This window comes from Berghia stephanieae, chromosome 9 (genome assembly GCF_034508935.2).
Source record: "Berghia stephanieae isolate SIO BIC M18660-M18661 chromosome 9, UCSD_Bste_1.3, whole genome shotgun sequence".
NCBI classification, from domain to species: domain Eukaryota; kingdom Metazoa; phylum Mollusca; class Gastropoda; order Nudibranchia; family Aeolidiidae; genus Berghia; species Berghia stephanieae.
In genome coordinates this window covers 37,922,017-37,948,810 of record NC_088368.1, presented here as the reverse complement: position 1 = coordinate 37,948,810, position 26,794 = coordinate 37,922,017, and the positions used below count along the sequence as shown (strand labels likewise).

The 26,794-nt window shown below is 37.4% G+C and overlaps 1 protein-coding gene across 2 annotated transcripts in view; it reads right to left on the bottom strand.

Moving 5' to 3' along the window:
• The window catches only part of LOC144980187 (zinc finger CCCH-type with G patch domain-containing protein-like), a 107,474-nt gene that overhangs the window by 68,205 nt on the left and 12,475 nt on the right, over positions 1-26,794 (bottom strand). For both annotated transcript variants that reach the window (XM_078927760.1, XM_078927761.1), the window contains exons 4-11: positions 25,517-25,638; positions 24,611-24,946; positions 23,989-24,083; positions 21,611-21,673; positions 17,249-17,409; positions 16,076-16,266; positions 11,416-11,524; positions 9,905-10,099 (exon numbers count right to left, since the gene is read on the bottom strand). In XM_078927760.1, the coding sequence (XP_078783886.1) occupies positions 9,905-10,099; positions 11,416-11,524; positions 16,076-16,266; positions 17,249-17,409; positions 21,611-21,673; positions 23,989-24,083; positions 24,611-24,946; positions 25,517-25,638 (1,272 nt within the window). The remainder of the gene's footprint in view (positions 1-9,904; positions 10,100-11,415; positions 11,525-16,075; positions 16,267-17,248; positions 17,410-21,610; positions 21,674-23,988; positions 24,084-24,610; positions 24,947-25,516; positions 25,639-26,794) is intronic.

Here is a 26,794-nt window from a genome sequence, read left to right as displayed (position 1 = left end):
ATGTGTACCAACACTGTACCCAAAGACTGGGAGAGAATGAAAAGAGAAAGCAGTCCAGAGAGGACTCAGTTCAAAAGAAACGCTTCAAACAGTGTGAAGATGAGAATGAACAGAAAGAAATAAATAGAAATGAGTTACTAAATTCAGTGATAGGTGAGAGTATTGACTCTGGGAACCTTAATCTTCATTCAAAGAGAAGACTCTTTACAGACCCAACAAAAGTAAACGCATCCTCATCAAAACATACCTTTGAACATATGAGTATGAATAGAGAAAAAAATTCCCAAGATTCTTCCATAACATTTCCGAAGGTTAAAATAAGAAACACCTTTAAAGCATTAAATGAAAGTGTGATACGATGTCTTGTTCAGTGTCAAAGTGAGAGCACATGTTCAACAATGGAAGTTTGCAAAATAATGGTGAATGTTGCTAACATTGTATTTCATCAGGATTGGGAAATGCCAGAAAATAAGCATGAAGATGAATGTACCGAAAATGATAAAGATGATGAAACTTACTCATCAAGTGAAGAGGAGGAGCAGCAGGAGGGGGGTGAGAGGGATCAGAATGAGAAAAAGAAGCGAAAGTGTAAGAAAGATCTTGCTTTCACTCTACCAAGTCGAAGAACAATAATGAGATACCTAGAAGATGCATCCTATATGAGTCTCAAGTATGTAGCTCAATAACTTTTGAACAATGAAGAATCTGTTGTTACTGTGGGACTTGATGACACAACAAAGGCAGCTGGTCATAAAACATATGACATTAAAACAGACCATATAACCATGAAAGGTAATTGTCAACCCAAAAAAACTCTCACAACTGGGTATATTGAAAATCTTAGTCATACTGGGGATGATGGAGCGGCTGCCTATAATCATAAGTTAAAGTGTCTTTCCAATTTAGCTGATTGTTCTGTGGAGGAAGAGCCATATAGATTTTTGGATGTCAGACAGAGGTTCTGATTTGGATGTTCTTTTGGAAAACTTAGGTGTGGATGATGAGAAAAGACTGAAATGCTGTGCTCATATAATTTGTGTATAGACAATGCAATAGATAAGGTTTTCAAAAACACAGAGCAAATGGTAGGCATCCAAAAAATCCTGCAACTCTCTGCTGGTGAGGAGATTTTCAAATCACCTGGTTCTTCCATACACACGCTTGGGTTAATTGCGATTGCAAAATTGCTCTCTCCAAGTCACGCCTCACATACTGTCTCACTGTACAATGAATACAAGTTATGGCTAGAATCTAATAAGATTGAACTTTCTAACACATTCAAAGGCTTTGTTAATAACAGGTTTGGTCGTATTGCTGAACTTGCAAAGATTTTTATCAGCCACCATGACTACATTAAAGACTTTTTTGAGGCTGTCGTAGATGTCAACAGCAACAAGCTTGTTCTAGCCGTGGCCACATTTATACAAAACGAATGGTTCACTGTATGTGCCAGAATATATGTGAAAGTTGGAGAGCTCATTATATTTCCCTTAATGGAGTTTCTAGGCATTGACAAAAAGGGTCAAAAGAATGTAAAGAGAAGTTGGTCATCTGCAAAGACCTTCTTTGATCAGAAACTCTTTCTCTTAAAAGTGTACAATTGAAGAAACAAGCCCAAATGGTATAGAGAAGTTAGAAGCTGCATGTTTAGGAGAAGTGATTGAATCTGTGGAGAGACAAATCAATACGGTTCCTTATTTTAGAAACGAGGAGAACAGCAATGTTGATACCATCAAGTTGGGAAGTGCACCACTGACAAATTTAGGATGCGAGTCAGAATTTTCCAAATTTGACCACAGGGTGAAAGTCGCAGGAGGAAGCACGTCAGTACAAACTCATTCAAAGAAGAACATTGTTGTGACAAATGGACTTCTAATAGACTCCTCATTCAAAGATTTGCCTGAACATGGAAAAAGACAAGAGTGGTATTGGGCCAGATGTTCTAAACAGACTTCTGAAGTTCGAAAACTTGAAAAAGACTTTGTAGAAACAGTAAAGGCAACCAAAAAATTGCCCTCATTAAGAAAGAAAAATTGAAGTTAGAAAAAAACTAGGAAAACTTTGAATACTCTTGAGCAGTGCAAAAAACATGGTGGACCAATCACCCCTGGCTGCATTGAACTTCTTGAGCAATTGAATAACACCCAACTGATCTTGGAGATTGGATATTTGCGGCTCACTACTAGTCCACATATTCGCCAGATGAGGCGTGTAAAACAAAATGGAAAGTACATAATGCAAAAATTCACAAAAAATGAACTGTGTACATCCATAAGAAATGCAATTGCACCAGTAAATGAAGTAAATGAAGATGTTGAGTCATTGCTGAATTCTGTTCTCTAAAAAATAATCTGATGAACGTTTAATGCATTAGTTGGTTGTAAATGTTAAATCCCAAAGAAACAGTTTCAATTAAATAAAACTAAAGCTTGTTTTCCTTCTGTTCAATTGTTATTTTTTTGTTAGAGTGAATTTATATTGGATGTATGTTTTAATTACATAAGTTATGTGTCTCAAACTTTCTGACTTCATGCAGTTCTTGGAGAATTCAAGTTTTTTTTTTTTAAATATAGTCATTTTTTTTCTCTTTCAGCCAGTGGAATGGCTCTAAACCAATATTGTAGCGTGCAATTTATAAAAATAATGTGATATTTGGTTTTCTTGACCCCAAAAACATATAGTTTGCCACAAAAATCAAGTTTCTAACCCTAATACTTTTTCTGTTATAGACCTTTTTCTACTTTCGACCTTGAAAATGGCGGCCATTTTGAAAAAATGCTCTGAACCAACCTAAAAAAAATTTTTTTGCAAAAAAACTCACCAGATTCATAATCTACACTAAATTTGGCCATAGAAAACACAGGAAAATTTTGAAAAACTGAGAAAAAGTGCATATTTGCCCAACCCTAATGTTATGTGTTGCTATTGGCCAGGGACCCCTTGTAAAGCGCTTTGAGCACGTTTAGTGGATATTGCGCTATATAAAAGCTCAAGTTTTTTTGTTTGTTTTTTTTTATAAGTAACCCCGGGTAAACTACGGATATAGTCGGTGTTAGGGTTGAGTGGGTTACGGGCTTCTCTTTCAAACAATTAAGCATTTTTTTAAAAAGTAGTCCTTCAGAGCCATTAGGCCCACGGAGCCGGAGATTATCCCTGTTTCTATAGCGTAAAACGGACAATACCCTTTGGATAGGACGCTATAGTCTATCGCAAAGTACTTTCTGACAGATCTAACAGATCCAGCTACCCAATCACTGTTGGGGAGGTTTAAAATCTTGACTGCACCCGGGATCGATCTCGGTTCCTCTGCGTATGAAGTGAGTGCTCTACCAAATGAGCTATCCGGAAAAACTGCGCCCCCCCCCCCCCCCCCACAACATACACATAATTCTATCCCAAATTTCCATTCCACATGATTTCATAGTGATAAAAACAAAGCATACGGCATTACAATCAAATTGATTAAAGGGCTGGCTTTCAAACAATTCAGCATAGACCCCACAAATCTCTCCTAGGCCCTCCCACTTTGAAATCCCGCTGTGAAATGTCTGTAGAAAACTTTAAAATATTATTTTTCCTCTGAAATAGTAGATAATTGCGATTGGGCCCATGGGACCAGAGTTTATTCCGGTGTCTTTAGCGTGAAACGAACAATAGCAAGTGCTTGCTAACCATTTTGGATAGGACGCAAAGTACTTTCCGCCAGATCTAACGGACCCAGCTACCCATTCACTGCTGGGTAGACAAGAGGGGGGGGGGGGGGCGGGGGGTCAGAAAAGAAAAGAAAATCTCAACTGCACTCTGGATCGATCGATCGATCTCGGACCCTTTGCGAGTGAAGCGTTGTTTTTGTTTTTGTTTTTGTTTTTACGGATTTTACCGCGCTTGCAACACATTTAGGTCATATCAGCGCCAGTAAAAAGGAAGAAAATGGGATAGTAAAAAAGTTCTAGAATAACAATTAAAGAACCCAAGAGAAAGTAAGACAAAGGGGGAACTGGAGACAAATAGGGATCAGATGTAGATTCTAAGAGCAGACCACCAATGTACTTAGTTTGAGATTTTTTTTTAAATTGAACTATTATATAGCGCAATATCCACTAAACGTGCTCAAAGCGCTTTACAAGGGGTCCCTGGTCAACAGCAACATTTAACATGTAGGACGGGACATAACGCCTGTTAGGCGATATTACAATTTTTCGGACAGAGACAATGCTGTTAACGGCCAGGTACTCATTTTACACCTGAGTACGGTGAGAGTATGTGAGTAAAGAGCATTTTCCAAGGACTCAACTATGCGCCGAGCGCGAGGCTCGAACCCAGGACCTTCCGATCCGAAAGCGAGTGTCAAACCACTAGACCACATAGTCGCACCTATAAGTCTCATCCGGACGCAAACACAAAATCCAAACAAAGAGGAATACACTCAAATGCTTACATTATACATTCAAATAAACAAATATAGTAATACATAACAGATGATTTACAAGGAAAAAAATATCATCTCCCAAAACAATAATTATGCATTTGACTGTTTCCCTCCCATCCACGACCAGGGCCAGGACAAAACCAAGTAATCTCATTCCAAGACAAAGACAGAAAACAAGTTGGAAAACAGATATAGGGGGATAGAAGACACGGTATGTACCTCTCTGTCCACTATGGGAGGCCAGGAACCCCACCCAGAGTGAAGCGAGTGCTCTACCAACTGATCTATCGGGACCCCCAATCATCATGGACCCCACAAATCTCTCCTGGGCCCTTCCACTTTGAAATCCCGCTGTGAAATATCCGTTGTAAACGTGTAAATATTATAATGTTTCCCTTGAAATAGTAGAGAGTACATAAACATAATTCTATTCCAAATGTCCACTCCACATCATTTCATAGCGATATAAACCAAAGCACACGGCATTACATTCAAAATTAACGGGCTTCTCTCTCTCTTTCAAACAATGACACAATTAAAAACAGCGCCATTTGCCTTCAATGACAACAGTCTTCTCTTGGAATTAACCCTAAAGACAAATTTCCCCTGCGGTATGAATAAAGAGAATTTACATATATAATTAAAATGATTAAGGGCTTTTCTTTCAAGAATTAATAAGTATATACCACACACAACTGCCAGAAACTCGGAAACAAAAGAACAACAAAAACGCATTATTGAGCTTGGGTTTTTTTCGGGTTTAAAAAAAAATGAATAACCTAAAATTGAAAAAGAATGGATAAGCAATCTTCATAAGAATATACCACAGGTTTAATTACATTATTGTTGTAATGCCACTTCATAGAACGTATTTACCCTATTTTACATTCTTTTAATAATTCCGAAATCCCATCTTTTAAATGTTGTTGATAATATGATAAGAGTAATTATTTTTAATGATGTATATAGCAAGTCACCTCGCCCTGCCTAGCTCAATGTACGCCTGGGTTATTCCACTCTTCCCTTGGGAATGAACCCTAAACACAAATTTCCCCTTCGGGATAAATAAAGGGAATTTTAGTTTTATGTTTGAAGGGTGAGTTTTCCTGCCCAATTTTTTAAAAAGTCTTTTGTTTTGTTTTGTTTTGTTTTTAGAATCCGACACACACACACACACACACACACACACACACACACACACACACACACACACACACACAAATCTCTCCTAAGCCCTCCCACTTTGAAATCCCGCTGTGAGGTGTCTGTAATAAACTTTAAAATATTATATTGCTTCTTTTGAAATAGGAGAGGTTTCCATAGCACTTAATTCAATTCAGTAGAAAGGACAGGGGGGGGGGGGGGGGGGGGGGGGGGTCACGATATATCAGTTGGTAGAGCACTCGCTTCACACGCAAAGGGACCGAGATCGATCCCGGGTGTAGTCGATATTTTTCTACTACTACTACTACTACTACTACTACTACTACTACTACTACTACTACTACTACTACTACTACTACTACTACTACTACTACTACTACTACTACTACTACTACTACTACTATACTACTACTACTACTACTACCACTACTACTACTACTACTAATACTACCACTATACTACTACTACTACTACTACTACTACTACTACTACTACTACTACTACTACTACTACTACTACTACTACGACTACTACTACTACTCTTATTATTATTATTATTATTATTATTATTATTATTATTATTATTATTATTATTATTATTATTATTATTATTATTATTATCAAAATGTCACAAACACTACATACTCTGGAGACAGGTACGGGTATTGTACAGGTCTATAATAATGTGTAACAAAAGACGACAAATTTACGACCCCTAAAAAACGCGAAGGCTATGGGACTTTAAGACTTAAAGATTACAATCAAGTGTCGTGTTTTAATGGGCGTATCAACTCAACTACAATGGCCAGGTGGTCAAAGGAGAGAATTTTTTTCCCTGTTTATTAAAACACTATGGTAACCTCCCCCCCCCCTCTCTCTCTCTCTCTCTCTCTCTCTCTCTCTCTCTCTCTCTCTCTCTCTCTCTCTCTCTCTCTCTCTCTCTCGCTCTCTCTCTCTATCTATCTATCTATCTATCTTTTCCCCACTACTTATCTCTCTTCTCTATCTCTCTCTCTCTCTCTCTCTCTCTATATATATATATATATATATATATATATATATATATATATATATATCCCTCTCCCTCTGGCCTTACCGTTGACCCCCGTCAAAGAGAGTTGATAAAAGGGCTAAACAGGTGTCAAGTCTGGTCGTCCCACGTGTTAAGTTTCTGGTGTCTTCTTTTATGAAAATGTTGCTGCTTGAAGCTTGGAGGAAAAAATAACGATAAGTATTGAAATGTAAGATTCAATTTATTAAACAAAGACAGATATCGTGGACGTTTCAGGTTTCCCCTTTATCAACAAAACACGATGAATGTAACACTAAGGACAAATGAGAGATATGCGATAACTACGTAATTCACACATATATCATTTGTCGTCAGTGTATCATTCATCGTGTTTTGTTGAACCCCAAAATGTCCACAGCGCTTGTCTTCATTTAATAAAAATTAAGCTTACATTTCAATAGGGAATGAGATTAGCGGAAGAGTAGCGTCCCCTGATTGGACTTCACCAAAAGTCTGTGACGTCACCGGCGGAAAAGTTATTAGAGAGAGAACGTCATGTTGGTTGTCCGCATGTGTCTCTCGTCCTCGCGTCCCGCTATTCTCATTCCCTATACTTATGGGTGTCTCCTTTATCAACAGAATAATATATTGAGCTTTTATATAGCGCAATTTCACTAAACATGCTCAAAGCGCTTTACAAGGTGTCCCTGGCCAACAGCAACATTTAACATGTAGGACGGGACATGACGCCTGTTAGGCGATATTACAATTATTTTTTTCGGACAGAGACAACGTTGTTAACGGCCAGGTACTAATTTTACACCTGAGTATGGTGAGAGAATGTCAGTAAAGAGCCTTCTCCAAGGACTCAACTATGCGCCGAGCGAGGCTCGAACCCAGGACCTTCCAATCCGAAAGCGAGTGTCATACCACAAGATCACATTGCCGCACATGAGAAACTATCAAACATAGACAAGCTGGAACAAATTAACATCGGTGTTAAGATTTTCTTCTTCCTTTCTCGAGAAGCTTTTTTTTTTTTTCACATAGCTAGAATAGCATTAATTTGTTTGTTTGTTTGCTTTGCTTTGTTTTGTTATGTATTTTGGGGTGGGTTGAAGAGGTGTTATTGTTTTAGGGGGGGGGGGGGGGGGGGGGTAGTTGTCATTGTTATGCTGTTTTGTTTTGTTTTGTTTTGTTATATTTTCCTTTCGGGTTTGGATTGCTGGTTTTTTAAAATTTATCTATCTATTTATTTGTTTGTTTAACCGTTTGGTTTGTGGTTGTTTTATTTTCTATTTTTGATTTGTTTGTTTTTTGTTTGTTTGTTTTTTGCTTTTGTTTTTTTCTGGGTTTTTTTTTTGTTTTGTTTTGTTTTGTTTGTATTTTTGTTGGTTTTCTGTGTTTGTTTTGTTTTGTTGTTTTGTTTTGTTGTTTTTTTTTTTGTTGAGAAATTGCCACCTTTCATATTCCAAAAGTGGAATCAGAATATCAGAAAATAGAAATTTGAGACAGAAAATAGGAATTTGAGACATAAAATAGGAATTGAGACAGAAAATGGGAATTGAGACAGAAAATGGGAATTTGAGACAGAAAATAGGAATTTGAGACGAAAAATTGTAATTTGTCACCAATCCATCAAAATTACTACAAACTTTGTCACCAAACACATAATAAAGGCTGTATTCTGACACATCTGTCAACACTATATCATGTGATGGCAATAGAAAGGGGAGGGCAATTGATTTTCCTACTTACACCTCCTTTTTGGCAATGGTTAAAAATATGTTTTTTCCACCTTCTCTCTCCCTTCCCCAACTCTCTTATCAATAACACTTATTTTGGGAAGTCTGAATTGTAGACAATGGCGGAATGGCAGAAAGGAATCGTGTAGCATGTGGTCTTCTGGTATGACACTCGCTTTCCGATCGGAAGGTCCTGGGTTCAAGCCTTGCTCGGTGCATAGTTGAGTCCTTGGAAAAGGCTCTTTACTCACATCATCTCACCGTACTCAAGTGTAAAATGAGTACCTGGCCGTTAACAATGTTGTCTCGTTCGAAAGAAATTGTAATGTCACCTAACAGGAGACATGTCCTGTCCTAAATATTAAATGTTGCTGTTGGCCAAGGACCGCTTGTAAAGCGCTTTGATCATGTTTAGTGGATATTGCGCTATGTGAAAGCTTTTAAGCTCATTTTTTAATTGTGAAAATATGGAATGATTTCGTCAAAAGCGAAGGGTATCGATAACATTAAAATTCCAAATAGGCCTAGAACTGGAATTGCATGGAAGCGGTGATAGAGCCCTGTAATATAACCAAGCATAGTTCTTGAATAGAACCCGCAGGGCAAGAGGAAACGGGGTCGTCCAAAACAGACTTGCAGGAGAAGACTTCACCAAGATTCGTGTGTCTCCAAGTTTACCTGGAGTGAGGCAAAAGTCTGTGCCAAGGACAGAAGAAGATGGAAAAGTTGAGGCCCTATGCTTCGCCAGGAGCCAAGAGGCATAAGTCAAAGTACGTCATAGAAGTGGTGATAAGGAGACTTGGAGATGTACCATGGAGAGGGTTGACCTAAAGCAGAGAGGTCTGTCCCTCCTGGTGGCCCCAAAAATAGCAGCTGACAGGACCAGGTGGAGATCCTTTGCATCGCCTCAAGTGCCAGGAAGCCCTGGAGAAGTTTGAGTGAGTGAGTGAGTGAGTGAGTGAGTGAGTGAGTGAATGAGTAGTGAGTGAGTGAGTGAGTGAGTGAGTGAGCAAGTGAGTGAGTGAGTGATTGAGTTGGTGAGTGAGTGAGTGATTGAGTGTGAGTGAGTGAGTGAGTGAGTGAGTGAGTGAGTGAGTGAGTGAGTGAGTGAGTGAGTGGGTGAGTGAGTGAGTGGGTGAGTGAGTGAGTGATAAGAAGGATTTAGATATTTTTTTTAACAAACTTGAGTTTTTATATAGCGCATTACCCACTAAACATGCTCAAAGCACTTTACAAGGTGTCCCTAGCCAACAGCAATGATTCACATGTAGGACAGATCATGATATAGACGATGCTGTTAATGGCCAGGTATTCATTTTACACCTGAGTATAGTGAGAAAATGTGAGTTAAGAGATTTTTCCAAGGACTGAACTATATGCTGCTCAGAACAGGACTCGAACCCATGACCTTTCAGTCCTAATGCAAGTGTCGTATGGTGGCTCACATTTTTGGGATGATTCTCTTTTTTCTTATGTTTTTACTGCAACAATGGGCAGAGTTTGAACCACAGAAACAAAAGGATAAAGAGAATTTTCTTTAAAAATCAAACTGACCTTTGCCCTTTCCCAGGTGTTGATTCAAGAATCCAAACACACCCCAGTTTGTCGGTCCCTTCTTCTTTTGGTTTTCCTTCAGCGCTTCCTTCTTCTCCAGCATCTTCTGTCGCTTTTCCAGCTTCTTCATGGCGTTGAACAAATCGGCATTGCCCGACATCTCCTTCAGTTCCATTATCTTGTCCAAGGATTTCCCTAGCAAGACAGAAAAAAAAAACCAGAGCATTTATATATGGCAGTGTCCACTAAAAGGAAAAGTAGCTGGCAGAAGGGCACAGGGCAACTCAAGGAAGTCCTGGATAGGAATTGTGGAGGCAACAACTGGCAAAAAGATAATCGACTGCTCGGTAATGATCCTTGAGCGTGAAGAAAGGCGTTACATGACATTCAAAGTCTGTAGGGAGACGGAACTCCCGTAAGGTAAGGTAAGGTCCACTAAAATATAAATGAAAGAGCATTTATGTTGCGCAATATCCACTAAGCATGCTCAAAGCGCTTTACAAGGGTTCCCTAGCCAACAGCAACAACTAACACTTATTATTATTATTATTATTATTATTATTATTATTATTATTATTATTATTATTATTATTATTATTATTATTATTATTAATATCATTATCATCATAATTATGACAAACATAATGAAAATAAGAAATGATGTCAACACGACTATAATTAGGTCTCTTCCAACACAATTGAGGTTATATGAGAGACCGCTGAAACAAAAAAACAAGCAATCTAACAAAAATAGTACAAATGTAAATCTAAATCATAACCTAAAGATATCATAAAATAAATTATAAATAACCAAGAACAAATAGGCAGAAGATTTACAGAAAAAAAAAATATCCCCTGTCAAAAATACAATCACAAACCAAAGAAGCAGGATAGGCTAGTAAAGAGAAGAAGAAACGACATCACTATCGGATCGTACACCCATGCGAACATCATAGGTATATAATTCAAGGGTGATGCTCCCATCCAACCACCCGCGACGATAACAATGTTGTGGTCCTAAAAATTAATGACAGTAACAATCAATAACAACTACAATGATCCTAAACCTTCTCTCTCCTTTCCCTACCTCTCTTATCAATAATATTTTTTATTTTGGAAAGTCGGAATTTTAGACAATGACGGAATGGCAGAAAGGGAAAGTGAAAATTTGGAATGATTCCACCAAAAGCAGAATGGTAGGTATGGATAACATTTAACTCTCAAATGGGCCTTGTCCTGGAACAGCATGGAAGCATGACAATCATTCTAAACCCAAGAAAATAAAACAAACAAAAAATCAAAAACTAGAGGTGCCTCAATAAATGAGTTAATAAAATGGAGAGGAAGAGAAAGGGAGTAAATGTGACTCATAAATAAGGGAACAACACAAAACAAACGATGTTTCGGCCTTTGGCCTGTAAACACGAAATATATAAATATATTAGATTGTCATAATAATATAGGTGAAAATGTGTGTGTGTTTGTATAAACAAAAGACCAATGTACCCCACCTGGTGGCAACAGAAGTATAGGTACTGGCTCAGCCCTTCCGTCTCCGTGACGGCCTAGACCTTGTCCGTGGATATAACCCATCTTTTCCATCAATTTTGATCCAATTCCCTGTAAGAACAACCAAAAAAAAAGATGTTTTTAACATTCATATTTTCAATTTTTATCCAATTCCCTGTAAGACAACCAAAAAAAAAGATGTTTTTAACATTCATATTTTCAATTTTTATCCAATTCCCTGTAAGACAACCAAAAAAAAGATGTTTTTAACATTCATATTTATCAATTTCGATCCAATTCCCTGTAAGAACAACCAAAAAAAAAGATGTTTTTAACATTCATATTTATCAATTTCGATCCAATTCCCTGTAAGAACAACCAAAAAAAAAGATGTTTTTAACATTCATATTTATCAATTTCGATCCTATTCCCGGTAAGAACAACAAACAAAAAAGATGTTTTTAAGATTCATATTTATCAATTTTGATCAAATTCCCTGTAAAAACAAAAAATTAAAAAAGATTGTTTTTAACATTCATATTTATTAATTTTGATCCAATTCCCTGTAACAACAACCCAAAAGAAAATGTTTTTAACATTCGTATTTATCAATTTTCATCCAATTCCCTTTAAGAACAACCAAAAAAAAGATGTTTTTAACATTCATATTTATCAAATTTGATCCAATTCCATGTAAGAACAAAAAATAAAAAAAGATGTTTTTAACATTCATATTTAAATTTATAAATTTTGATCAAATTCCCTTTAAGAACAAACATTTTTTTAAAAATGTTTTTAACAGTCAGGTCTAAAACTTGTTTCCACACAACAAATTACACACAATATATGAAGTAAAGGTCTAAAAAAATAGTGGGTATGAAAGGTGCCAGACAAAGCAAAAAAGAAAAATACAAGAAAGAAAAACGTCCCAAAAAAGTTCACATAAACAGCATTCGACTTCTTTTAAGTAGAAAATTCCTAACAAAATCTTTTATCAGTACTTGACTTGACTTGACTTAGATGCCTTTCGCGTCTCGACCGAAAGATCGGGTCGCCTTGGCTGTTTCCAGTATTTCCTGTGTGAGGTGTCTCCAATATTGCCGGTCCTCCGCTAGGGTTCTCAGATTTTCAAGGTCCCCTGCCGTTATGAGACTAATGCTTTGTCCAAGTGTTGTGAGGTTTTTGTTTAGGATCACAGGGAGTGTTGTAATTGGTCTTCCTCTGAAAAGGTTCCCGTGTTTTTGGAAATATCCCGACATGGCTTGGTTAGCTGGTATGTTTTTGTCCCTGCGTAGTATGTGACCGAAAAGTTGCCATCGTTGTAAAATGTCAAGGGAGATTGGTCTTTCTTTTGTGATCTTATAGAGTGATTCATTTGAGATCTTTTTTGGGTATTTGATGTCCAGTACCCTTCTTAGCTGTGTGCGATGGAAGGCATCCAGATGTTCTTCTTCGGATTTTGTCAACGCCCAAGTGCTGCAGTTATACAGAAGTACCGGTTTTACAAGAGCACGGTACAGTTTCAGTTTGGTTTTTCTCTTTATTTTGTCACCTCTAATCCATACATTGGTGAGTTTACTGAGTGCGGCGTTTGATAGCTGTTTTCTTCTTTGTACATCCTCGGTGTCTCCAATTAGTGAGCCGACTTTCTTTGTTCTTTTCCATTCCTCTTTGTTCCTCGATATTGTTGTAAATTCGGTTTTATTGGCATTGACTTGGAGGTTATATTTCATGAGGGTATTTTGTATGATGTCTATATTTGCTGGTGTTGATCCAATAAAATCTACATCATCTGCATAGGCGATTTCTCTAGGGATTGCATTCTCAATATGAGTCGTTGGTTTTGGAATGACTTTTCAAACTTCTTTCAGAGCGTGTTCTAAGTATATTGTGAACAGAATCGGGCTCAGACTATCTCCTTGGGGGGTCCCGATGTTACTTTCGAACTGCGTCTGTTTTGTGGCCCCGTATATCCTTGGTTGTATCTTTGTGTTGCTGAGGAGAAATCGGATTATTCGGAGCTCGTCTTCGTCTACTATGTCTGTTCATATCTCCAAAAGTTTTCCTCTGTCGATCGTATCAAAGGCTGCGGACATATCGATTCCGGTTTTTGTTATGGATATATTTTCTTTGAGTGCCTTTGCTGCCAACCATTTATGTGTCCATACAACGTCCGATGTGCTTCGGTCTTGGCGAAACCCGCTTTGGCTATGTGATAGATATTTTTCTATTTTTGGTCTAATTCTGTTGAGGACAATAGTTGACAGTGTTTTTCTTATGGTATTCAGTAATGTTATTGGGCGTAGGTTGTTTACGGGTCCTTTCGTTTTTCCTGGTTTTTGTATTGTAATTAGGACACCGCTGTTTATGTCCCAGTCTTTGTGTGTTGAGAATGTTTTGTTCATTATGTTTGCAATGCTCAAATCCAGGGAGAGGGTACCGCATTTCAGCAATTCAGCGGGAATCTCATCTTCGCCTGGGGATCTGTTATTGTTATATCAGTACTGCCCGTGTAAATGTGTAAAATGGAGAGCCAAAATGAGTAGTAAGATTTTGATAAAATGCGTACAATACTGAAAACTACAACAAACTTTAATGCTGATGATGGGCAACAAGATCATACTAACAATATTATAATCGATATTTAGATTCATTAATGAATAAACTTACTCTTCATCGACAATATAAATAGTATCGACTTCCAGAATCAATGTACAAATCAGATATGACCCAGCCAGATAATATTTTATTGAACTCCCAGCATAATCCACAGGGCCAGACAACAAATCAAAAAAGAGTGTATTAGTGCTTAGGCCACTGGGACCCCCCCTCCCCCCCCCTTTGGGAGTTTATGCCACTATGTTTTTCAAATAATAGAACTTATTGGCCATACAAATTCCACTGTTACCGTAAAAATAAGTGTCATTTAAGAGAGTTATGGCCCTTTGAAAAAAGTGAGTTGTGTCCCCTTGCAAAATAGAGACAACATTTCTTTCAAAGGCTCTGGAGACTACAATATTAATTCAAATATATGCAAATTGGGTATCAAACTGAAGGAAATTGAATATACTATCAAACTATGTGCACAAGCTTTCAATTTGTAAATATTATATAGATTCACAGAAAGTTGAAACAATTTGTCAGTAATCTCATGAAGTGTCATATCTAAACTTATGGGCTATTTCAGTGTTTTACACAAAAATTATTTTAAATATGGCCAAAAACAGCATGTTCATTAAAAATGTAGCACTGAAGAAAGCTATGGCCCAAGCCTCAACAACAACCTTCATATTTCTCCGTCACAGGAAAAACTAAAAGTGTACGCAACCCTTAAATTTTTCTCCACTTTGTGGGATGCCAAATTCATCATAATTTTCATTCTTTTTAAACATGGTATTGATGTCCAGTTGTCACATTTAAAAGTAAGTTGAAGGTGTGGTAAAAATAATAGATATATCATGAATAAAGACTAATTTGTTCACAACCCAAGTGAAGCATCATTACCGAAGACTTTTGAACGAAATCGCATGTTATATTATGAAGAATAATTGATACTCAAAAGGGATTCTTGATTCAAGATGCAGTAAGTACATAAAAACAATATCCTTATGTGTTTTGCAAACATGCTTTACTCCTTAACAGTTTGCACTGCTCACCAATTTATTACATATCCTCATCATCAGTAGCAAAATCCTCTTCGTCCTCTGAAGTGTCGTCAAGGAAATCACTGTCAAAGCTATCACTACCATCCTCGGCATATGTATCTTCGTCAGTACTGGTGCAGCTTTCTTCATACACAATTTCCTGCAACTCATCTGGAATGAAAGCATCTTTGAACCACTGTACTTCCAATTCAGTTGCAGAATTTCTCTGCCAAACGTTATCCTCTGGTTTTGGAATGCTAGGATTCTGGCACACTGCATTCCTCCAAATGAGAGTTTGAATGTTGGCTCTTGATATGTGCAGTGACAATACTTGACTACAAGGAGGCATCTGACACAGATCAATTCCACCACTGCATGAGATGGTACCTTTCTTTCCTTTGAAACGCTGGCGAACTATGTCATACCTCACTTTGTTGACACTTGTGCATGAGGTTTTGCCATACAGCTTGCACACAAATGACTCTAACATGAGACAGTCATTACTCGAAACAGCTGCGGGGGGGGAGGGTTTCGCCCACTGGCCCATGCACTATGACTTGAAAAAAAAAACTAATTAAATTATAGAAATTGAAGAATGTGTAAGATCTTCAGTAAAAAGTGTATGGTGAATGAAAATGAGTTAAAATACGAATCTCTTTTACCTAAGGTTGGCAGCACTGTTTTAGTAATAACAAAAAATGAAGTGAGTAGGAAAGTGCCAGAAGACAACAGAGAATAAAAACTTTGCGGCGGTGATGGGGGCTCGAACACGCGACCTTACTGGTACGACAACTCCATCTGGCTGGGGAGATCGTGACTCTACTGTATGAGCTATTGACGACCCCAAAAAAAAAGTCGCTTCAAATTCTAGTTTATCGAGAACCTCTTCTCCCCGACTTCTTGAGGTCACAGGTTCAAAACACACAAATGCCGCGAAGTTAGTTGGTCAGCATTTAAACTAAATAGCCAACATTCTCAACACAAACATGTAACATAGAAACGATTGTTTTAGTAATACCTTAGTGTGTGTTTCCCATGCCCCAAGTTTGTCTGTGGTCTGTAATGGTTTCCAAAGGTAAACTGGCACCTCACTCTCTTCGTCATCATCGTCATCAGAATCTAAGGGAGTTTTCTTTACTCTCCGACTGCTTGACGCTTCATTGCTGTCACTAGAATCACTATCGGAATCGGAATCGTCTTCGTCATTACCTGAAATCAGAAAAAAAAAGAAAAACAACAGAAAAGTAAAAGTATATTAAATTCTCAATGAAAAAAAAAAGTATCTTTAAAAAATAATTTTATTAAAAATTAAGCTTTAATATAGCGCAATATCCACTTAACATGCTCAAAATGCTTTACAAGGGGTTCCGAGCCAACACCAACACTTAACATGTAGGATGGGACATGGCGCCTGTTATGCGACATTACAATCTTCTCTATCAGAGACAACGATGTTACCAGCCAGGTACTCATTTTATACCCGAGTACGATGAGGACTCAACTATGTGCCACTCAGGGCGGGTCTTAAATGCTGTTAATTATTATTATCAACTATCCCCCCCCCCCATCCAAACTGCCCAAAATATGTCCAATGAAAAATATAAACACCTCAAAACATTCTTGTGTGATTATGTGGTCTTGTGGTATGACACTCGCTTTCGGATCGGAAGGTCCTGGGTTCGAGCTTTACTCAGCACATAGTTGAGTCCTTGGTAAAGGCTCTTTACTCACATTCTCTCACCATACTCAGGTGTACAATGAGTACCCAGCCATTAACAGCATTGTCTCTGTCCCAAAAAAAAAATGTAATATCGCCTAACAGGCGTCAGTCATGTCTCGTTACATGTTGCTGTTGGTCAGGGACTCCTTGTAAAGCACTTTGAGCATGTTAAGTGGATATTCCACTATATAAAATCTTATCATAAAAGCTCAATTTTTAAGCTCACTTAACCCTAACACCGACTATATCCGTAGTTAACCCGGGTTACTTTTACCCCATGCCTATTTATTTATAACATTTTTATGAGACAAATTACAGGCGAAGTATCAACGCTAATGTTTTTAGTTTTTACATGTTAATGATAGTTCAATAAAACTATCTATGCACATGCTCATTTTTAATACATTTGTTTCAAATTTTAAACAGTACGTAGCAAAAATCTCTAGGATTGAGTGAGTTAAAAGACCAAACCTAAAGGGATGACGTTTTCCACAGAGACCAAATCCTCCTCTTTCGTGGCATCGAATCTCACATTCAACTCTGTGTCGTTGCAGACGTCCACCACAACACCCTGACACCACACGCTGTCACCGTCCCCCTTGGCCAGACAACGACAACTTTCCTTCAATTTGCTGGGGGGGGGGGGGGGGAATATCAAGGAATGTGAGAATTAATCAATTCAAATTGTTAAAAATACTATGCAATTCTTGAAAGCACTTGACAAGGGGTTCCCACAGCAAACTTATCAAAGAGCTAAAACGGGACATCCTAATGCACAATGTCATCATGACCCAAAACAGCTGTATGTTTCGACTATTATATGTGTGGCTGACTGATTTTTTTTTTTTTTTTGCTGTTTTTAAGGGTTTTACGGCGCTTGCAACACATTAAGGTTATATCAGCACCAGTAAAAAGGAAGAAAATGGGATAGTAAAAAGTTCCAAAATTACAATTAAAGCATCCAAGAAAAGGTAAGACAAAGGGGAATTAGTTCAAATAGGAAACAGATGTAGATTCCAAAAGCACACTATCATTGTACATTGCATCGGGCCAGGACCAGGACAAAACCAAGTAATCTCATTCCAAGACAAAGACAGAAAGCATGTTGGAAAACAGATGTAGGGGAATAGAAGACACAGTAAGTACCTCCCTGCCCACTATGGGAGGTAGGAACCCCACCCAGGCTGAGAAAAGCCGGAAAGATGCGCAAATTTCATAAACTGAGTTATGTATGCAGTGGTGTAGACCACATCTTTCTGATCATTTACCACTTTAAATTTTCTTACTATGTCTATTACACCCAAATTATGAATTTTTTTCTGAATAAAATTTGTTGCTATGGGAAACACTTGAAATTTGGCACATATCTCGAATTGAAGCTTGCCACATCTTCCCGGGTTTTCTCAGCCAGCCTCACACATAATATAATCTAGATATAGAGCTTTTTATTTTCCCTGTTTTAATTTGCTTGTCAAAAAAAACCAGTATAATTCTGGGACATGCAAGGGCTATTTTCATATAGATAAACAATCCAATTTCATTTTTTTAAATGTTCTCCAGGTTGCCAATTGAGACAGTCCCAAATTGTTTTGTTTTTTTAAGGGTTTTACGGCACTTGCAACACAGTAAGGTCATATCAGTGCCAGTAAAAAGGAAGAAAATGGGATAGTAAAAAGTTCTAGAATTACAATTAAAGCATCCAAGAAAAGGTAAGACAAAGGGGAATTGGTTCAAATAAGAAACAGATGTAGATTCCAAGAGCACACCGTCAAAGTACTTAGTTTGAGATCACCTAAAAGTCTCATCCAGACACAACTAAGAGGAATACACTCAAATGTTTACCAATCATATAATATAATATGTAAACTAAACATAATACAATGCATAACAAAGAGATGATTTACAAGGAAAAAAATATCATCTCCCAAAACTATAACTATACATTTGACTGTTTCCCTCCCAGCCAAGGAACTCCGGCAAGGATCAGGGCAAAACTAAGTAATCTCATTCCAAGAAAATGACAGGAAACAATTGGAAAACGGGTATGGGGGGATAGAAGACATAGCATGTACCTCCCTGCCCATTATGGAAGGTCAGAATCCTCACCCAGAGTCCCAAATTTATCAGGACAGTTGGCCACCACGGGGTCCCAAGCCAACAGCAACACTTAACATGTACGAGAAAACATCATTCCTGTCAGACGATTTTTTTTTCATTTTTTTTTCCAGCCGATACAACGCTGTTAACAGCCAGGTACTCATTTTACACCTGAGTATGGTGAGAGAATTGGAGTAAAGAGCCTTTTCCCAAGGACTCGAACCCGGGTCCTTCCAATCCAAAGGTGAGTGTCATCCACTAGATCATATAGCCCCACAGATACTCTCACAATTTCTTAAGTATTTAAATTACAGTGACAACTAACTATTCTTTGCACAGTATTAAGTACCTTACTGTATGGCCAGTGACAGTGTGTTCTGCAGTTAGTTCAAGAAAAAAGACACAGTATGCCTTCTGCCACAGCATCATTAGATACCATCACCTAGGCATTCCATGAAAGAATAATCCATCAAACAGGATGTCTGATGTCAACAGGAATGTCCACTAAAAGCAAATTAGGGGGTTAATAATCTTGGCCAAGGAAAAAAAACACAAGAGCCTGAATCGGGACTCGAACCCACGACCTTCAGAGTTACTATGAAGTTACTATGAGTTACTGTGAATATTTTCTTTTCTTTACAAAATTTTATGTGTTGTTTAATACTCCGCTCAATTTGGCAGTCCTAAGTTACCTAAGTGACCGTTTCTTTTTGTTTATATTCCAAGATTTTTATACAGAAAGGATGAAAACAGTAGGGGCTGCCTGAAGCCGGTGATCGTGAAAATACTAACGAAAGATGAAAATAGGCTTCGTATGAGAACAATACAGACAATGGACGTTTCGGGTACAAAATAACAAGTACCGTCTGAGGACAGATGATACTAGTTATTTTGCATTTTATTTCATTTGTTTTCCAAGTTAATTTGTGTATTGTTGTGTTGACGAAAGGGTTTGTACCCAAAACATCCATTGTCTGTATTGTGTGGCTATGTGGTCTCGTGGTATGACACTCGCTTTCAGATCGGAAGGTCCTGGGTTCGAGCCTCACGCTCGGCGCATAGTTGAGCCCTTGGAAAAGGCTCTTTACTCACATTCTCTCACCGTACTCAGGTGTAAAATGAGTACCTGGCCGTTAACAGCGTTGTCTTTGTCCGAAAAATTGTAATATCGCCTAACAGGCGTTATGTCCCGTACTACATGTTAAATGTTGTTGTTGACCAGGGACCCCTTGTAAAGCGCTTTGAGCACGTTTAGTGGATATTGCGCTATAAAAAAGCTCAATTTGTTTTGGTTTTTTCCCCATATAAAGCCCCTCCATTTTCACTCCTTCATTGGTATAATATACAGAAAGGATGTGATGAACATTTCTCTGACGTCTATCTGGTATTTTAGTAATGTGTTTATGTTTTCATTGTTATTTGTCACTGGATGAAGATGGGTTTTGAACCCAAGCAGAAACATTTTTTTTTATTTTGAAGATGTTACATTCAATTTTTGTTTATTACGTTCTACAGTCCACAGCTTCTAGTAGCTTCGTATCACTTTGACTTACAATTGCCTTAACCACCACCCCCCAGACACATAATAAATAATTTTATTTGCGTGCTTAGCGATACGAAGCTACTAGAAGCTGTGGACTGTAAAAATTAATAAAAAAATTAATGTAACATCTTCAAAATAAAAGAAAATGACTAATTAAATACGAAATACTACGTTAAACGCACACACAAAAATTAGAGCAATTACGGAGTACATTTTCATTATCTATAATATTTGTGAGTGCAGAGCTGCCAACCCCATCTGATGAGAATGTGTACAATGGGACCTCAAAATGGGGGAGATTTCATAAAAATGGGTACAATCCTGAAATCGACGGAAAATATATATTGTGAAAGGAAGAGGAAGGTATAATTACATAAAGTCACACCACACAAGCTCAATTGCAGCAACAATGATGTTCCCAAGACTATAATCCAATCCTTTCAGAATTCTACCTCCCAGCATGAAGATCATAATTGATCAAAAAATATATGAATATCTACTTGGTCACCAAGGTTTCTCAATAGGCTAGTAAAAATATCAATTACAACTAAAGAAAACTGAAGTGACTCTGCACACTGAAAATGGGTACAATCTTGGGGGAAATGTGTACAAGCGTACAATCACTGAAAATGCGTACAATTCCGCATTTTTTGCAGTAGGTTGGCAGCTCTGTGAGTGTAAGACTAGCATGTCTTATGTGGGTTTGTAGGTGTGTGTGTCTATGTGGGCATTATGTGTGTGTGTGTGTGTGTGTGTGTGTGAGGAAGAGAGAGAGAGAGAGGGGGGGGGGGGGGGGGGGGGGGATATCTTTGTATGGACGATTGGCCGTGTAACTGACTTATGTACTGCAATGGAACAAAATTTGAATTGCCATTTCTGGAAGATTATTATCCTCAACATTATTATTATTATTATTATTATTATTATTATTATTATTATTATTATTATTATTATTATTATTATTATTATTATTATTATTATTATTATTATTATTATCATCATTATTATCATCATCATCATCATCATCATCATCATCATCTCATCATCATCATCATCATCATCCCATCATCATCAAGATCATCATCATCATCATCATCATCAAGATCATCATCATCATCATCATCATCACCATCATCATCATCATCATCATCATCATCATCAAGATCACCATCATCATTATTATTAGTATTTACCTATAGTCGGGTTCTAAGTATGGATGTAACTGTGACACCTTGACTGGGTATCCGTGGGAAGACCTGGGTTGACAAAAACAAACATTTAGAAATAACACAAAATCTGTAATGCAAAATATATTCTTTTTAAAAAAACAGGGTAGGATGTTAACATTTTTCCATACAGCTGTCGCCTTGGTCAACTTTAGGCCTTTTTTTTTGTTTTTAAGGGTTTTACGGCGCTTGCAACACATTAAGGTCATATCAGCGCCAGTAAAAAGGAAGAAAATGGGATAGTAAAAAGTTCTAGAATTACAATAAAGCATCCAAGAAAAGGGAAGACAAAGGGGAATTGGTTCAAATAAGAAACAGGTGTAGATTCCAAAAGCACTCTATCAAAGTACTTAGTCTCATCCAGACACAAGCACAGGTCCCCACTAAGAGGAACACACTCAAATGTTTTACAAATCATATATAAAATAAAGAAAGCATAATACAGTGCATAACAGAGAGATGATTTACAATGAAAAAAATATCATCTCCCAAAACTAACTATACATTCGACTGTTTCCGTCTCAGCCAGGGGATCTGGCCAGGACGTGGACAAAACCAAGTAATCTCATTCCAAGAAAAAGACAGAAAGCATGTTGGAAAACAGATATAAGGGGATAGAAGACACAGTATGTACCCCCCTGCCCACTATGGGAGGTCAGGAACCCCGCAACTTTAGGCCTGATACTGACTGAAAAAATATGTCACAAAAGAAAACGATCACCAAACGAAATTAAACGTGAGTTGTTAGAAGTGCTCAAGGAAATAAACAAATTATTCTATTGGTTGAGCTATTGATTACAAATCACAATTAATTTCTTTTCCCCGTGATCCTCGTCTTCTTTTATGACAAATTATTTGGGTTAAGATCAGGAAATGAGTTTACAAAGGCCACAGTACTGCCCTTGCTAAACTTTCACCAATGGGCACAGAATTACTGGTAAATCTAATATATTTTTTTCATTTTGATATACGAGTAACAAGCAAATCTTTTTTTTTTAAATCGAGGGTAATTCTATCATCCGTTGACTCAGATGGTTATTTAGAAAAGCTGTTAGGGAGTAACGACCAGTCCCTAATTTGACTTTGGCCTTGGGAATCACCATTTGGCTGCCCTATCAGACCGATCAAAGTTGACGGTTCAAAAGAATCGTCCCAATCTATGTCAATTTTCACAATACAGAAGCATAATCATTCAATTTTTAAAATAAAAATAAAAAATTCCCTTGGAAATTTGTATCACAGAGCAACGCCGCAAATTCAGCTAGAACGAGATGACTTGCTCAAGGCAATACAGGGCAGTGGTGGGTGATCGAACTCGGTACCTTTCGGGTACAAAGCAAAGACCGTGCTGCTGAGCCACAGTCCCCACTCGAAGACTTAAAGTAGTCCTTCTGAGCCATTAGGCCCATGGAGCCGGAGTTTATCCCAGTTTCTATAGCATGAAATGGGCAATAGAATTTGCTCGCTATCCATTGGATAGGACACTAGTCTCTCACAAAGTACTATCCACCAAATCTAACAGAATCAGCTATCCATTCACTGCTGGGTGGACAGGAGGGTCAGAAAAAATTCTCGACTTCACCAGGGATCAATCTTGGTCCCTTTGCTTGTGAAGCGAGTGCTGTACCGACTGAGCTATTGGGACCCCAATAGAAGACTGCCTGTTCATAATAGCCTTTATTTCTCCGCAACTATTGTGGGTTCTTCACTATTCGATGTTCAAAGCCATAAAGATACATAGGGCTGGAGTTTATCCCAGTTCTTGAAGCGTTAAACTGACAGTTTGAATTGCTATGTACCCTTTAGACAGAACAAGTTTATCCCAAAGTAGTACTTTATCCACCAGATCTAATATGTCCAGCAACCCAATTACTGATGGGAGGACGGAGGAGTAAAACAAACATCTCGATGACATCCGAGAACAATACAAGTTCCTTTGAATGTGAATCGAGTGTCCTTGACCCTCAAGACATTGTGACAAGCCAGAGGTCATTTTCATCATTTATGTTTAAAGGAAAACGTTTGATGAGAATGAAAAGAATTTTTAAAAACAAAAAAAATTAGCTTTTATATAGCGCAATATCCATTAAACATGCTCAAAGTGCTTTACAAGGAGTCCCTAGGCAACAGCAACACTAAAGAGATAGGATGGGAAATTACGCTGTTAACAGCCAGGTACTCCTTTTACACCTTAGTACAGTGAGATAATGTGAGTATAGAGCCTTTTCCAAGGACTCAACTGTGCGCCAATCTTGAAGAACATTTCACACAAAGTTCTCCCCTCCAAAAACCACCATCCTTTATAAAAGAGTAAATTAACAACAAACAACAAAAATTATTTTTACCGACAATCTTGTGAAGAAAATCGACATTTTCCCTCCATGAAATATTGACAAGGAACCATTGATTGATGGATGGGGTTGATGAAAATAACATGGACCTGAAACATGGGAAATATTGACTGCATCAAGGGACAGTTTTGAACTGAATCGATGAATAGACAACAGAAAATCATACTTTAATTTTTAAAAACTTATATAGCGCAATATCCACTATACATGCTCAAAGCACTTCCCAAGGGGTCCCTGACCAACAGCAACACTTAAAATGTAGGACATGACATGATGCCTGTTAGGCAATATTACAATTTTTCTCGGACAGAGACAATGCTGTTAACAGCCAGGTAATTATTTTACACCTGAGTACGGTGACAGAATGAGAGTAAAGAGCCTTTTCCAAGGACCCAACTATGCACCGAGCAAGGCTCAAACTCAGGGGCTTCCAATCCGAAAGGTAGTGTCATAACACAAGACCGCATAGCCACACTTTTATCATAAATAATAAGAAAAGACTATTTCATCATCATATCTTCCATCATGATTTAGTTTTACATGTTTAATGACTCGAGCATCACCAACACATTTTGATATTTAATAACCACAGGAACAAGAACAAACTGCTACTGACTATGCAGTCCTCCATTGTTTCGGCATGTTCCAGATCGTCCACAGACAATATCATAGCGTTGCCGTAGTGGTGGTCCCCCCACTCTTGTGAAAACGGAGCCCGGCATTTCGTCCCCACCAGTTCTAAAAAGCTGCTTGACTGCTGTTGAACAAAACTATCATCTTCCTCATCATCATCATTATCACAATTATCATCATCGTCGTCGTCCGATTGTCTTATCTGACCAGGGTGATTTGAAGTTCCAGTCTGGTTGAGATTTGTCACGTCCTTGTTCAAATCACTTCTATCGTTTGGTTTTGGGTCGCTGGATTGGTTAGAGCTCTCTGCTATGGCAGCCTGGAGAATAGAAAAATAGTTATAAAAATACTTATGATAATAATACTAAGTGTAAGTTTTAAAATAATAAATACAATAATATAATAATAATAATAATAATAAAAATAATAATAATAATAATAATAATAATAATAATAATAATAATAATAATAAATAATAATAAAATAATAATAATAATAATAATAATAATGATAATAATAATAATAATAATAATAATAATAATAATAATAATAATAATAATAATAATAATAATAATAACAATAATAATAATAATAATAATAACAATAATAATAATAATAATATAATAATAATAATAATAATAAAAAATAATAATAATAATAATAACAATAATAATAATAATAATAATAATAATAATAATAATAATAATAACAATAATAACAATCGGTTTTTATTGACGACCAGCATATGTTTAGACTAGAAAATAATATTCCATCACTCTGAAATTAGAAAACCAATTACACAAGGTATGTATTCAGTCCTCCGGAAGAGTGGTTTTACACTTCCAATGAGATTGGAACCAGTCTTTTGCTCTCTATTGTAATAACTTGCCTGAAAAGCGGCATATTCATCATCTGCATCTCCTCCGTCTTGGCCACCATCTGTTTCTTCCTCATCCACAGGTGGCCCCAGCATTTTCAACAACTTAGCTCTCTTTATCTCCAGCAAATTATCTGGAAGGAGAAAATTTCAAGTATGAAATTCAAATTTTACAGTTTTATAAATACAGTCACGTCTCTCCAATCCAAACACCTCAGTTGCCAGCATTTAGTCAGGATTACAGAGACATCCAAGAGAGCAGAGGAAGCAAGCAGGTCATTAAAGAAATTTAAGTTTATAGATGTACTAAGTTGTTAAGTGAAAATTTTTAAAAAGCTGACAGATCAATCAAAAGTAAAGATGGAAAACCCCTTCTCTCAAATGAAGAATAAAAACAGAGATGGGTTGAACATTTCAGTGAAATACTCAACAGAGATGTCCTGAAAAGCCACCAAATATTCAAGAAGCAACAAAAGCCTACCAATAAATTGTAGCCCTCAAAGCAAGACAGAAATTCTCAAAGCACTAAAACAATTGAAATGCCAAAAAGCAGTGAGTGATTCCATCAGAAGCATTGGAATCAAATCCAAATATAATCGCCTAGCAACTACACATTTTGTTTGAAAAGATATGGGAAACGGAAACAATCCCCAAAGAGTGGAAAGAAGGTCTCATGGTAAAAATACCAAAGAAAGGACACTTAGAAGAATGTAAAAACTATAGAGGGACAATGCTACTATCCATACCCGGGAAGGTCTTCAGCATAATCCTACTTGACAAAGTGAAAGGCATTGTCGACCCTAAACTCAGAAATGAACAAGCAGGATTCAGGTCAAATAGATAAAAAGATGATAAAATCTCCTTTATTCATCCCCAAGGGGAAATTTGTCTTTAGGGTCTATTCCAAGGGAAGACTGGAATAACCCAAGTGACAGCCGCAGTGCAGCGCTGTAGATTGAGCCAGAGCGAGGTGACTTGCTCAAGGCCACACAATAAGGCGGGTAGTCGAACTCTGTACCTTTTGGGTACAAAGCAAAGACTGTACTGCTGAGCCATCCTGCATTGACCAAATCTGCTCCCTCATAATAATCATTGAACAAAGCAATGAATGGAACTCACCTCTCTACCTAAAAGTTCACTGACAACGAGGCAACAGGCAGTCATTATGGTAAATCACTCGACATTACGGGACCCCCAAAAACTGGTGAAAATTATGCAAAGCATGTACAAGGACACAAGTTGCAAAATCATCCATGACAACAGCCTCACAGACTCTTTCCCAATCCAAAC